At 45.5% G+C, this 14,954-nt stretch overlaps 1 protein-coding gene across 3 annotated transcripts in view; it reads right to left on the reverse strand.

Annotated features, from left to right (window-relative positions):
* il15ra (interleukin 15 receptor subunit alpha) overlaps window positions 1–14,954 on the reverse strand; it is a 96,501-nt gene that overhangs the window by 23,511 nt on the left and 58,036 nt on the right. The window contains exons 3-6 of one of the 3 annotated variants that reach the window (XM_060843107.1): window positions 12,198–12,305; window positions 1,201–1,341; window positions 933–1,082; window positions 495–599 (exon numbers count right to left, since the gene is read on the reverse strand). In XM_060843107.1, the coding sequence (XP_060699090.1) occupies window positions 495–599; window positions 933–1,082; window positions 1,201–1,341; window positions 12,198–12,305 (504 nt within the window). The remainder of the gene's footprint in view (window positions 1–494; window positions 600–932; window positions 1,083–1,200; window positions 1,342–12,197; window positions 12,306–14,954) is intronic. The other 2 variants (XM_060843109.1, XM_060843108.1) reach the window with 2 other exon arrangements.

The raw sequence follows: 14,954 nt of genomic DNA on the forward strand, positions 1-14,954 counted from the left end.
AAGATTTAGAAGTCACTATGGACAAACAAGCCTAGTACTGGAGACAAATGGGTCTTGTTCCGACTGAAGGCATGGGGGAACAAAGTTTTAGAACGACCTCAAGCTTACGGGGGTAGAAGTAGTGCATTAGAACATTGAAGTCGAGAGGGAATTAAAAAAACAGAAGAACTACACAACGGGTATCAAAAATATATTAGATGGTAGGTGCACTGGAGCCCAGTCTGGTCATGTCCTCACACTGTGTCCACACATCCACTTCCCACCAGGAATCATTGGGTGACCTAGCTAATCAACTTTCCCCTTCTCTTTTCTGGGGTCAACAAGATTGATTGTAGCATTGATAACTTCTCCAGCACAGGCCAGGGAAATGGTGAAAAGGCTGAACCAAACAATAATATGTTGTAGCATATATGATAATCCTGAACTTTGGCACTAAATACACCCCAAAGGCTCAAGTAGCAAGCTTGTAGATAAAGGTGAAGGTTCTACCTGACCTGTGGTGCCAATAGAGCCAGTAACGTCAGAGGCTGTTTCTGATGCTGTAGAGGGATTTACTGTTCTTTCTGCCAGTGCTGTCTTGCTGGTTATTGGCTCCGTTCCTAAGTTAGCATTAATATAAGATGAAGAACGTTTACAATTAGCTAGCTTTTACTTTAAACTTCAAAAACGTATTTTCATGTCGTTACGTGACCAACAGGGATTGTTCACAGTTTATACAGTTTACAAATACTGTACTGCACACCAGGATGCTACAGTGCTCCAATCTCCTCTGAGCTATGTTGTAGTGACAGGCAGGAGATTTAACAGTCCAGCATAAATGGATTTGCAACCATAAAGATAGATTACCATCATCATTAGTAATCTATCAAATCCAAGCCCACCCTTGACTACCATAAGGAGCATGACACGTTTTATACACCATGTCTACTGACCTGTGGTCCCATTAGTACTGTAAGTGACTGCTGTTTCAGCTGCTGCTTTCTGAGTGCTGTCAGAGAGACCTGGTGCTGGAAATTCTGTTTCAGCTGTTGAGGAACTTGATGGCCTTACTGCTGTCCATGTTGTAGCTAAGGGTCCCAGTCCTACGTTTTGATTAATATATAAATGGGCAATGTTTAGGATCAACTCATATGCACACAACTTCCAATGAAATCTTCAACAACTTTTCATTTTCTAGGCTGCATTTGATCAACAACCAACCTTTGGTATGTGTACTGAGTGGAGGGCTGGAGGATGTTTGATTGCAGCCTGAAACTGACTCAGGTGGAGCAGTGAATGTTGTCGACTCAATCAGTGCAGTTAATGTTGTCAATGCTGATGATAAGTGGCTCGCTAGAGTTTCTGCCATGTAATAAAGTACAACATATTTAGGGTGAGCTCACACTGTTATCTTCAGAAAGGCATTTTCTCTGTAAAATGGAACTCTGCATTGAATACACAGGATGGGCTCCTTTCAAACAGGGATCAGGGTTTCCTGGGTAGTTATAGACATATTTTAATTCAATTTCCATGCTTGTGTTCACTTGAGGATGGGAACATTCTGGAGGGTGGAATAATTTACAAAAAGCTCTTTAATGGCTTATTTATTTATTAATTGGCAAGGTCAGCATTAATGCCCATCCTTAATTGTCCAGAGGCAGTTAAGGGTCAATTACATCACTGTGAGTTCACATTTCAGCCAGATCAGGTGAGGATGGCAGATTTCCTTCCCTGAAGTACATCAGTGAACCAGCTAATTCTTTTCCTGACAATTACCAGTCGTTTCATTCGACCTTTTTTTCTTCAGATTATTATTGAATTCAAATTTCACCATCTGCCTTGCTGGGATTTGAACACAGGTTCCCAGAGTCTTTCCTGGCTGTCTGGGTTAATAATTCACTGATAAGCCCATCACCTTAAAACACCCCCAAACACAGTTATTGCTATGTCACGTCTACAGCACAAAAACAGACTATGCAGCCTAATTAGTCCTGGTCAGCTCTTGTTCAGCACATGGGTCTCCTCTCCATCTAACCCAATCATTACACCATTTTATTTTTCTTTCTTTGGTATTTGCTTATTCCGCCTCACCTAAAATTGGCCTATGCAACTTGTTTCAATTACTCTATGTAGTAGTGAGTTCACTTATTTGTGAGTAAAGAATCTTTTTTCCCATCCTTTAACTTGCTTTGCCAATGACTGAGTGCCTTGAGACCTCCTGCTGCTTCCTGTAAACCCTTTCACCAGCTGCACCCCTTCATTGGAATAACTATGACTATCTTAAATTTACAGAGCTGGAATTCTGGTCTCCTTACAAGTTTTCCCCATAAAAATAAAATACTGCAGATGCTGGAGATCTGAAACAAACAAGGAATTATGGAGAAACTCAACAGGTCTGGCGGCACCTGTGGAGTCAGAAAAGCAGAATTAATGTTTCAGTCCAGGATGAGTCTTCTTCAGAACAATTCTGAAATGCTAGTGTGTGTGTGTGTGTGTGTGTGTGTGTGTGTGTGTGTGTGTGTGTGTGTGTGTGTGTGTGTGTACTTGACTTTCTCTCGACAGACCTGCTGAGTTTCCCCAGCAATTTCTGTTCAAGTTGATCACAAGTTGTTCCCTATAAGACAGCATGGGAGTATGGCTGTGCAAATAATGTAAAAGCATTGCACATTGAAATAATCAGGCTGCATATGACAATGAGAATTTAGAGGGAATACTTTACATATTCCTAGTCTAATACACATTCTATCTGTTTATAATTGTTTTTCATTTCTTTGTATTCCTTGTTAATTTAATTTTGTACAAAGGCTTAGCTCCTTCATTTCTTTGCAGCAGAAAATTGAAACAATTGGAGAAAGTGAAGTCACATGGTGTGCAGGGTGTTCTAGCTCGGGTGGACAAAGAACTGGTTGAGCAACAGGAGACGGAGAGTAGTAGTTGAAGGGAGTTTCTCGAAATGGAGAAAGGTGACCAGTGATGTTCCACAGGGATCAGTGCTGGGGCCACTGTTGTTTGTAATATACATAAATGATCTGGAAGATAGCATTGCTGGCCTGATCAATAAGTTTGCAGATGACATAAAGATTGGTGGAGTAGCAGAAAGCATAGGGGACTGACAAAGTATACAGGAGAATATAGATAGACTGGAGAGTTGGGCAGAGAAGTGGCAGATGGAGTTCAATCCAGGCAAATGTGAGGTGATGCATTTTGGGAAGTCTAACTCTAGAGCGAATTATAGTAAATGGAAGAGCCTTGGGAAAAGTTGATGAGCAAAGAGATCTGGGAAATCAGGTCCATTGTACCCTTAAGGTTGCTGCACACGTGAATAGAGTGGTCAAGAAGGCATATAGTATACTTGCCTTCATCGGACGGGGTATTGAGTATAAGAGCTGGCAGGTCATGTGAAAATTGTACAAGACTAGTTCAGCTGCACTTAGAATACTGTGCAGAGTTCTGGTCGCCACATTACCAAAAGGATGTGGATGCTTTGGAGAGGGTGCAAAGAAGGTTTACAAGGATGTCTCATAGTGAAGGTGCTAGCTATGAAGAGAGGTTGAGTAGGTTAGGATTGTTTTCATTAGAAAAAAGGAGATTGAGGGGAGACATGAAGGGTATAGACAGGGTAGGCAGAGATAAGCCTTTTCCTAGTGTGAGTGATTCACTAATGAGAGATCACACATTCAAGGTGAGAGGCGAAAAGTTTAAGGGATATATGCGGCAAGTACTTTACATAGAGGGTGGTAGGTGCCTGGAATGCGTTGCTGGCAGAGGTAGTAGAGGCAAGCATGATAGAGGGTAAAAAATGAGGTCTGCAGATGCTGGAGATCACAGTTGAAAATGCGTTGCTGGTTAAAGCACAGCAGGTCAGGCAGCAACCAAGGAATAGGAAATTTGACGTTTCAGGCATAAGCCCTTCATCAGGAATGAGGAGAGGGTGGCAGGCAGGTTAAGATAAAAGGTAGGGAGGAGGGACTTGGGGGAGGGGCGATGGAGATGTGATAGGTGGAAGGAGGTCAAGGTGAGGGTGATAGGCCGGAGTGGGGTGGAGGCGGAGAGGTCAGGAAGAAGATTGCAGGTTAGGAGGGCGGTGCTGAGTTGAGGGAACCGACTGAGACAAGGTGGGGGGAGGGGAAATGAGGAAACTGGAGAAATCCGAGTTCATCCCTTGTGGTTGGAGGGTTCCCAGGCGGAAGATGAGGCGTTCTTCCTCCAACCGTTGTGTTGTTATGTTTTGCCGGTGGAGGAGTCCAAGGACCTGCATGTCCTCGGTGGAGTGGGAGGGAGAGTTAAAGTGTTGAGCCACGGGGTGGTTGGGTTGGTTGGTCCGGGCGTCCCTGAGGTGTTCTCCGAAGCGTTCTGCAAGTAAGCGGCCCGTCTCCCCAATGTAGAGGAGGCCACATCGGGTGCAGCGGATGCAATAGATAATGTGTGTGGAGGTACAGGTGAACTTGTGGCGGATATGGAAGGATCCCTTGTGGCCTTGGAGGGATGTGAGGGAGGAGGTGTGGGCGCAAGTTTTACATTTCCTGCGGTTGCAGGGGAAGGTGCCGGGAGTGGAGGTTGGGTTGGTGGGGGGTGTGGACCTGATGAGGGAGTCACGAAGGGAGTGGTCTTTTCGGAACGCTGATAGGGGAGGGGAGGGAAATATATCCCTGGTGGTGGGGTCCATTTGGAGGTGGCGGAAATGACGGCGGATGATACGCTGTATACGGAGGTTGGTGGGGTGGTAGGTGAGAACCAGTGGGGTTCTGTCTTGGTGGCGGTTGGAGGGGCGGGGCTCAAGGGCAGAGGAGCGGGAAGTGGAGGAGATGCGGTGGAGGGCATCGTCGAACACGTTTGGGGGGAATCTGCGGTCCTTGAAGAAGGAGGCCATCTGGGCTGTGCGGTGTTGGAACTGGTCCTCCTGGGAGCAGATGCGGCGGAGACGAAGGAATTGGGAATATGGGATGGAGTTTTTACAGGGAGCAGGGTGGGAGGAGGTGTAGTCCAGATAGCTGTGGGAGTCAGTCGGTTTATAGTAGATGTCTGTGTTGAGTCGGTCGCCTGAGATAGAAATGGAAAGGTCTAGGAAGGGGAGGGAGGAGTCTGAGACAGTCCAGGTGAATTTGAGGTCGGGATGGAAGGTGTTAGTAAAGTTGATGAACTGTTCAACCTCCTCGTGGGAGCACGAGGCAGCGCCGATACAGTCATCGATGTAGCAGAGGAAAAGGTGGGGGTTGGTGCCAGTGTAGTTGCGGAAGATGGACTGTTCCACATATCCTACGAAGAGACAGGCATAGCTGGGGCCCATGCGGGTGCCCATGGCTACTCCTTTAGTTTGGAGGAAGTGGGAGGATTGAAAAGAGAAGTTATTCAGGGTGAGGACCAGTTCAGTCAGTCGAAGGAGGGTGTCAGTGGAAGGGTACTGGTCGGTGCGACGGGAAAGGAAGAAGCGGAGGGCTTTGAGTCCTTCGTGATGGGGGATGGAGGTGTACAGGGACTGGATGTCCATCGTGAAAATAAGGCGTTGGGGACCGGGGAAGCGAAAATCCTGGAGGAGGTGGAGGGCATGGGTGGTGCCCTCCACCTCCTCCATGATTTTCGCCTCCCCGGTCCCCAACGCCTTATTTTCACGATGGACATCCAGTCCCTGTACACCTCCATCCCCCATCACGAAGGACTCAAAGCCCTCCGCTTCTTCCTTTCCCGTCGCATCAACCAGTACCCTTCCACTGACACCCTCCTTCGACTGACTGAACTGGTCCTCACCCTGAATAATTTCTCTTTTCAATCCTCCCACTTCCTCCAAACTAAAGGAGTAGCCATGGGCACCCGCATGGGCCCCAGCTATGCCTGTCTCTTCGTAGGATATGTGGAACAGTCCATCTTCTGCAACTACACTGGCACCACCCCCCGCCTTTTCCTCCGCTACATCGATGACTGTATCGGCGCTGCCTCGTGCTCCCATGAGGAGGTTGAACAGTTCATCAACTTTACTAACACCTTCCATCCCGACCTCAAATTCACCTGGACTGTCTCAGACTCCTCCCTCCCCTTCCTAGACCTTTCCATTTCTATCTCAGGCGACCGACTCAACACAGACATCTACTATAAACCGACTGACTCCCACAGCTATCTGGACTACACCTTCTCCCACCCTGCCCCCTGTAAAAACTCCATCCCATATTCCCAATTCCTTCGTCTCCGCCGCATCTGCTCCCAGGAGGACCAGTTCCAACACCGCACAGCCCAACTGGCCTCCTTCTTCAAGGACCGCAGATTCCCCCCAAACGTGTTCGACGATGCCCTCCACCGCATCTCCTCCACTTCCCGCTCCTCCGCCCTTGAGCACCGCCACCAAGACAGAACCCCACTGGTTCTCACCTACCACCCCACCAACCTCCATATACAGCGTATCATCCGCCGTCATTTCCGCCACCTCCAAACGGACCCCACCACCAGGGATATATTTCCCTCCCCTCCCCTATCAGCGTTCCGCAAAGACCACTCCCTTCGTGACTCCCTCGTCAGGTACACACCCCCCACCAACCCAACCTCCACTCCCGGCACCTTCCCCTGCAACCGCAGGAAATGTAAAACTTGCGCCCACACCTCCTCCCTCACATCCCTCCAAGGCCACAAGGGATCCTTCCATATCCGCCACAAGTTCACCTGTACCTCCACACACATCATCTATTGCATCCGCTGCACCCGATGTGGCCTCCTCTACATTGGGGAGACGGGCCGCTTACTTGTAGAACGCTTCAGAGAACACCTCAGGGATGCCCGGACCAACCAACCCAACCACCCCGTGGCTCAACACTTTAACTCTCCCTCCCACTCCACTGAGGACATGCAGGTCCTTGGACTCCTCCACCGGCAAAACATAACAACACGACGGTTGGAGGAAGAACGCCTCATCTTCCGCCTGGGAACCCTCCAACCACAAGGGATGAACTCGGATTTCTCCAGTTTCCTCATTTCCCCTCCCCCCACCTTGTCTCAGTCGGTTCCCTCAACTCAGCACCGCCCTCCTAACCTGCAATCCTCTTCCTAACCTCTCCGCCCCCACCCCACTCCGGCCTATCACCCTCACCTTGACCTCCTTCCACCTATCACATCTCCATCGCCCCTTCCCCAAGTCCCTCCTCCCTACCTTTTATCTTAACCTGCCTGCCACCCTCTCCTCATTCCTGATGAAGGGCTTATGCCCGAAACGTCGAATTTCCTATTCCTTGGATGCAAGCATGCTAGATTCATTTAAGGTGCATCTGGACAGATGCATAAGTGGGTGGGGAGCAGAGGGATACAGATGCTTAGGAATTGGGTGATAGGTTTAGACAGTGGATTTGGATTAGATCAGGCTTGGAGGTTTGAAGGGCCTGTTACTGGGCTGTAATTTTTCTTTGTTCTTTGTTCTTTCCTAACATCTCATCTTCTCTTTTATAATTATTTTCTTTATTATTTGTTAAACGTGGTCTTTATTTTCAGTTTCATTCATTTGTCTTTTTTCATTGTTGGTTTTTCTTTTCGGAGGACTTAATTTCTAATGAATACTATGGACCACTGATTTCAATATTTTATTTTAATGATGCTCTAGCTGTCAAAATAATCTTTGAGTTTCTCTCCCAGGTTTCTTCTCACCAACTTAAAATTAACATTTTTTTCAACTTATTACTTTGATAGTCTCTAAATTTGGAAGGATGTTATTAAGCTAGAGAGGGTTCAGAAGAAATTTGGCAGGATGTTGCCAAGTATGGAAGGTTTAAGTTATAAAGAAAGACTGGATAGGCTGGGACGTTTTTCATTGGAGCGTAGGAGGTTGAGAGGTGACCTTCTCGAGCTTTATAAAATCTTGAGGGGTATAGATAAGGTTAATGGTAGGTAGCTTTCCGATGGATGGGGGGAGTGTCAAGTCTGGGGGCATAGTTTTAAGGTGAGAGAAGAGAGATTTTAAAAAAAAGACATGAGAGACAAGTTTCCTACACAGAGAGTTGTTTGCATGTAGATTGAACTTCCTGAGCAAATGGTGGATGCGAGCCCAGTTGCAATGTTTACATTTGGATAGATACATGAATAGGTAAGGTTTGGAGGGATCTGGGCCAGGAGCAGGCAGGAGGGTCTAGTTTAGTTTGGAATTATGTTCAGCATGGACTGGCAAGGATCTGTTTCTGTGTTGTATGACTCTATGTCTTCCTCAAGTAAAAAATGAGGTCTGCAGATGCTGGAGATCACAGCTGCAAATGTGTTGCTGGTCAAAGCACAGCAGGCCAGGCAGCATCTCAGGAATAGAGAATTCGACGTTTCGAGCATAAGCCCTTCATCAGGAATAAGAGAGAGAGAGCCAAGCAGGCTAAGATAAAAGGTAGGGAGGAGGGACTAGGGGGAGGGGCGATGGAGGTGGGATAGGTGGAAGGAGGTCAAGGTGAGGGTGATAGGCCGGAGTGGGGTGGGGGCGGAGAGGTCAGGAAGAGGATTGCAGGTTAGGAGGGCGGTGCTGAGTTGAGGGAACCGACTGAGACAAGGTGGGGGGAGGGGAAATGAGGAAGCTGGAGAAATCTGAATTCATACCTTGTGGTTGGAGGGTTCCCAGGCGGAAGATGAGGCGCTCCTCCTCCAGCCGTCGTGTAGTTGTGTTCTGCCGGTGGAGGAGTCCAAGGACCTGCATGTCCTCGGTGGAGTGGGAGGGGGAGTTAAAGTGTTGAGCCACGGGGTGATTGGGTTGGTTGGTTCGGGCAGCCCGGAGGTGTTCTCTGAAGCGTTCCGCAAGTAAGCGGCCTGTCTCACCAATATAGAGGAGGCCACATCGGGTGCAGCGGATGCAATAGATGATGTGTCATGATTTAAAACCTTATTATGTTATGATTGTGATTGCATAGATGTTGCCACATGGTCGCTTCTCTCATCTGCTCTGGTTAATTTCTCATGACTAGATCCAGCAGTGCTCCCTCTCTAACTATTGGTTAGGAAAGCAGTCCTGACACATGATGGAAAACTCCATTCCATTTCTTCCATCCCTTACTGCATCTTGTTAATAGTCTGGCTTCATCCATAACAGATTGGGTGCTCTTCGCTGGATTTTAACAGTGGAAGGTTGGTGCTAGTGTCTTTATTTTGGGTGTTGGTTTGGTTTTGGGTAGACAAAGCTTGGGATAATAATGGCTATTCCAGTTGCCAAAAGCTTTCTGGATGTGGATGAGGGGACTTTGGAAGTTTTGCAAAAAAGTGAATAAGACCAAGTTGCAAGAATTAACAGAGAAGTTGGAATTGGAAAGGCCTGCTTCTGTGAGGAAAGGAGAGATAATTACAGCAGTAGCTCAGCATTTAAACTTGCCAGGGAAACCATCAGAATCTATAGAGATGGCAAGAATTCAGAGGCGAGAGATAAGGAAAGGGCAGCAGAAATGAAACAGCTTGAGTTACGATTCGAAGAAGTACAGAAGGAAAAAGAGACAGCAGCAGAAGAGAGGGAAAAAGAGAAAGTAGAGAAAGCAAAAGAAAGAGCTTATGAACTGACACTTAAAAAGGAAAGCATCCAAGGAGCAGGAGAATCGACATTTCGGGCATGAGCCCTTCTTCAGGAAACTTTCCTGAAGAAGGGCTCATGCCCGAAACATCGATTCTCCTGCTCCTTGGATGCTGCCTGACCTGCTGCGCTTTTCCAGCTACACATTTTCAGCTCTGATCTCCAGCATCTGCAGTTCTCACTTTCACTTAAAAAGGAAAGTCAGCTTAAAAGCTTGGAGATAAAGGCTTAGTGAGGAAGACAGTGACGATGAGCAAGTCCCTGATAGTCAGAAACCTAACAAGAAACGGTTTAAGTATATTCAAGCATTGCCTAAATTGTTGAGAAATCTCATTACTGTTATGATTAGATTACTTACAGCGTGGAAACAGGCCCTTCAGCTCAGCAAGTCCACACCGACCCTCCGAAGAGCAACCCACCCAGACCCATTCCCCTACATTTACCCCTTCACCTAACACTGTGGGTAATTTAGCATGGCCAATTCACCTAACCTGCAGATTTTTGGACTGTGGGAGGAAACTGGAGCACCTGGAGGAAACCCACGCAGACACGGGGAGAATTTGCAAACTCTACACAGACAATTGCCTGAGGCAGGAATCTGGCGCTGTGAGGCAGCAGTGCTAACCACTGTGCCACCGTATTCAATACTTTTACAACTGATTTCATTTATTCCATCTATTTTTTAGAAACACAGAGAACAGGAGCAGATGTAGGCTATATGGCCCTTCAAACCTGCTTCACCACAGCTCTGAACAATTGCAACAAGACATTCCTGCTCCTGTACGTGGATTCTTTTGCTATGAAGGCATGCCAGATGCCTCCTTCACTGCCTGCTGCAGTTGCTGGTAAGGCCACTCAACACTGGAAGAGATATGCAAATTCTACACAATCCTCCTCCATTTCCTTCATAACTGCACTTGGCTGGCAACTGAATAAAAGAGAGGGTGGGGCTTGCAAAATGGAGGCTAGTGTGCTATCATTAAAGTCCCTGAAATGTTCCTTTTCTCTTTTAACTGCTTAAATGTTAATTTGGTAACTGAACCTAAAATATTCCTCTGGATCCACGTGGCTCATTTTGCCCTAGACCAGGCATTTATTCAGAGATGTTACTACTCCAAACATTAATGTTTCCATTAGCTTCCTTTAATGGGAAAGCTCACTTGCCCATTATTGTAGAATCCCTACAGTGTGAAAACAGGTCATTCGGCCTTACAAGTCCACACCGACCCTCCGAAGAGTGACCCATTCCCCTACTACTCTACATTCACCCCTGTCTAATGCACCTAACCCACACCATCCCTGAACACTATGGGCAATTTTAGCACTGCTTAACCAGCACAGTTTTGGATTGTGGGAGGAAACTGGAGCACCCGGAAAAACCCACGGACACATGGGCAGAATGCGCAAACTCCACACAGACAGTCACCTGAGGCGGGAATCGAACCCAGGTCCCTGGTGCTGTGAGGCAAGGTTGCGAACCACGGGACACTAGCTGCCTGGCAAATTTATACCTGCAGACCAAAAACAATTCGAAGGAGTGCAACCTTGAAGTGGCAACAAGTCTAAGAAAATTTCCAACTATAATCTCAAAATCCTCAATCAGTTGTCTTGCAACATTTTCATCCCACCAAAAGCTCAACCATTACCATTCTTACTAACTTTCAGCCCTGGTATTATGGAAAATAAAGAGCATGAAAGCATGGGAATGGTTAAAGCATGAAGACCACTGGCAATCTGTGGTCTGTGGAAGGCAGGATGGGATAACCACAGTGGAATGCTCTTACACCAATTAGCAGAGTAAGGTTAAGGCTGAAAGGTCACTATGGTGAGATGAGACAACAGTTAATAGAGCCAGTTTTCCTGTTAAGTATTATTATGACAGGATTGGGACCATAAATATTTGGAACATGACATTAAAATATCTAATTAATAGTAGAGTCAGCTTGAGACAGAAGACTATTGTAATAGATGGAATAGCTAAATATCTATCATGACAGGTTAGTCTGGAATGGAAGATCACTGTAGCGGAGGGTGATAATAAATATCTAACCGTAACATTAGAATAACATTAAGTAGAATGTACAACTAAAGAGATAATGGGTCTAACATTATTGTGTAGCTAGAGTGAGGTACTTTGATTAATATAGTTGGACATGCTGATAAGCTAACAGAAACATGATAAAAAAAATTTAAAAACCACAGACCCTGAGGTTCGGGGGCATTCGAGAATCTGCTTTCTCTGTGTCATGGTTTTTTGTGTGCACATAAAAGACCGGCTTCTTGAAGAACTCTCTGCGTCTCCTGGTGATTCTCTACATTTTCTCCACGACAGTATCTAGCTCCATTTATGGTCAATTGCCTCTGATCCTTCAAGACCATGCCTATATATGTTGTATATCCCGTCTCTCTCTCTCTCTCTCTCTCTCTCCAGGGATGTTATCTCTGTTGTAGGAAGACCCCTTACCATGAGAGTTGAATCCCTCCAAGACTGCATCAAGGCAGAGTTCACATTTTATAGCTCTTTAAGGTCATGTCATGCCAACATAAATTTGGTTCCATATTAAATGTACGAAGAATGGTACAAGGAAGAGTTTACTGATATTTAACATATAAAGGAACTACCTCGCAGTTAAATATTCACTGAATATTCCCCAAATACTGTTACATTTGTTTCTCAGAATTCTATGAATATCATTTGTGTTAAATAATAGCGCACCTGTGGCGATTTTAATGTCCATGGTTGATGCAGTGTAGTGGTCTGAGAATGCTCCTGGAGTAGCTGCCGATGTTGGTGGGTGTACAGATGTTGGCTCTACAGACGTTGCTGCAAACAGACGACTTTCTAGATTTTCATTCATATAAAACTTGAAATATGTCAAACAAACTCAGGCCACCCATAATTAGCTATGCAGCCTGGCTTTATTAATACCCCCATAATTTCTTTTACTTGGAAAAAATGACAATAAAACAACAACTTTCCCTTGAGTGTCTCAGTTATTTTCCTAGGACAATTTATTCTTCATGAGTCCACCAAGTTCTGGGTGGGGGAAGTGGAGGAAGGCGCGAGGTCCGGTCTTTTAATACAGAGAGTCTGTCAGTGTTCCTACTTACAAAAAAAAAGATGAATATGAATTTGGACCATAATATCCACTTGAGGAGACCTGGAATGACTGAAGCCCCTGCAAAAGGAATAGAAATGTCTACAATCACAGGAGAATTCCAGCGCAGCGAGAGACCACTCAGCTCATGAAGACCATGGCTCTGTGCAATTGTACGTTATCTAGCTCTGAACACTTGCAATCACTTTCTGTGTGAATATTATCCAACACCCTTTTGAAAGCTACAACTGAATGTGTCTCCACCACAACCCTTAGGCAGTGCAGAGCAGATCCAAACCACTTGTGATAACAAACATTTTTTCCCTAGGTCAGCTTGAAACCTTTCACTGATCACTTTCAGTCACTGCTCTGTGATCCTCAACACCTCTGCCACTAGGATCTCTCGACCTACTCGATCCAGGTCTCTCATGATTTCAATTTCTTGTTCTTTATTTAATGTTTTGAGAAGGAAATGTTAATTGTTGTAATGTACATCAGGAGGAACCAGGTAATAGTATTGCTACAACAGCCATTCACAAGTAATATAGCCATGCTGGGGAACAGGTCCCTATCAAATGGAACTTGCCATCTTTCAGTTAAAGAGCTACCAATGATTGAAGCATGTGATAGATTTTGCATCAGGCTGTGCAGTAAAACAAAGGCATAGCCTCTGAGTGGATTAATGTTTCGGTTTTGTTTCTGCAACCTCCATCTCCCCCAACCCACTCACCAACCCCCACCCCGCCACCACTCTCATCTCCTATCTCTCATCGACATGCTGCCCTCTGGTGATAACAGCCAGAAACACAGCTGATGAAACCCAGCTCCAGCTTGATGTCACCTTTCTCAACCTGCCCCATCCCCCTCCCACCTGCCTCTGAATTGGAGACTCTTTGTTGACATCCAGTATGAGATATTCCAGAATTTCATTCAATTAAATATTGGGAAAACTGAAGCTGTCATTATTGGTCACCTTGACAAGCTCTGATTCCTAGCCACTAACTCTCTTCCTCTCGCTAACAAAGGGTTGAAGATGGAAACCAGGCTCTTCACAATGCTGCTGTCACATCTGATCTTGAGATTAGCATCAATTACAGATGGTGACTTCCCCAAGACCACTTCTTTCTACCGCCATAACATCATCTGGTCATAAACATTCCTCAGCTCGTCTGCTGCTGAAATACTTATCCTTACCTTTGTTACTCTAATGTTCTCCTGGCTGATCTCCTACATTCTACTCCCTGTAAAGTCAATGTCATCCAAATATATCTACTGTCTTTGTTCTAACTCGCACCAAATCTCATTCACACGTCATCCCTTTCTATTGACTCATATTAGGTTCTGGTTTAAGAGCACTTGGATTTTAAAACTCTCATCGGTGTTTTTACATCTCTCCAAGCCCCTCACTACTGCTGCAATCTCCTCTACCCCATAACTCTCTGAGGTGTGTACTTCCCTCTAATTCTGGCCTCTCGAATCTTCCCAATGTTAATGGCTTCATTATCTCTGCATCTGCTTTGAGTTACCAAGGCCTAAACTCTGAAATTTCCTTCCAAAACATCTTTATCTCTTCTTGTTTTGTCTTTTAAGGCATCCCTTAAAACCACCTCCTTTGACCAAGCTTATGATGAGCTGGCCTAATATCCCAATGTATGGCCCAGTGTCATATTTTGAGTATAAACATTCTTCTGATGCGCTTCGAGATTTTTGTTATGTTAAAACTGCTACATAATTTCAAGTTGTTGTTGCATGGTCTAAAAGATCAAAAACATTGCAAGGCTGCTCTTAAACTATTCAAGTGAGTCAAGCAAATTCCAGCCAGAAGGTTAAGGACAAGAGGTGGTGGTCAGGCAAGGGGTACAACAGTGACATCGTAACACAGGTATGGTAAACTGAGAATATTATATCAGGTTCGGAGAACCAGGAAGAAAATCAGGATAAATTAGTGAAAAATTAAATTTAGAAGCAAGCCTGTTAGGAAAAAAAAAGAACAAGTAACGTTTGCAATGATAACCAAGCAGGTTTTTTAGGGGAGATTCCTCAGTGGGAGAACCTAGGACCAGGGTCACTGTTCCAAAATATGGGGTTGCCCATTGAAGATAGAGATGGAGATTTTGTTTCTACACAGAGCTATGTATCTTTGGAACTCTTCTTCCATTAGTAGCACAGTCTTTAGGTATTTAAGTCCGAGGTAGGCCAATTCCAAAATAGCCAGAGGTGAAAGGTTATTCGGGGTAGATCTCAGATCAGCCATGATCTTACTGAATGGCAAAGCAGAGTTGAGGGTTGAGGGTTTGACTTGTCTGCACCTGCTCCTAATTCATCTAGAAGCTTGATCAAATATCTTTTCCCCATATCTTTCCTGGTAGATTCCA

This window comes from Hemiscyllium ocellatum, chromosome 23 (genome assembly GCF_020745735.1).
Source record: "Hemiscyllium ocellatum isolate sHemOce1 chromosome 23, sHemOce1.pat.X.cur, whole genome shotgun sequence".
In the NCBI taxonomy this organism is placed as follows: domain Eukaryota; kingdom Metazoa; phylum Chordata; class Chondrichthyes; order Orectolobiformes; family Hemiscylliidae; genus Hemiscyllium; species Hemiscyllium ocellatum.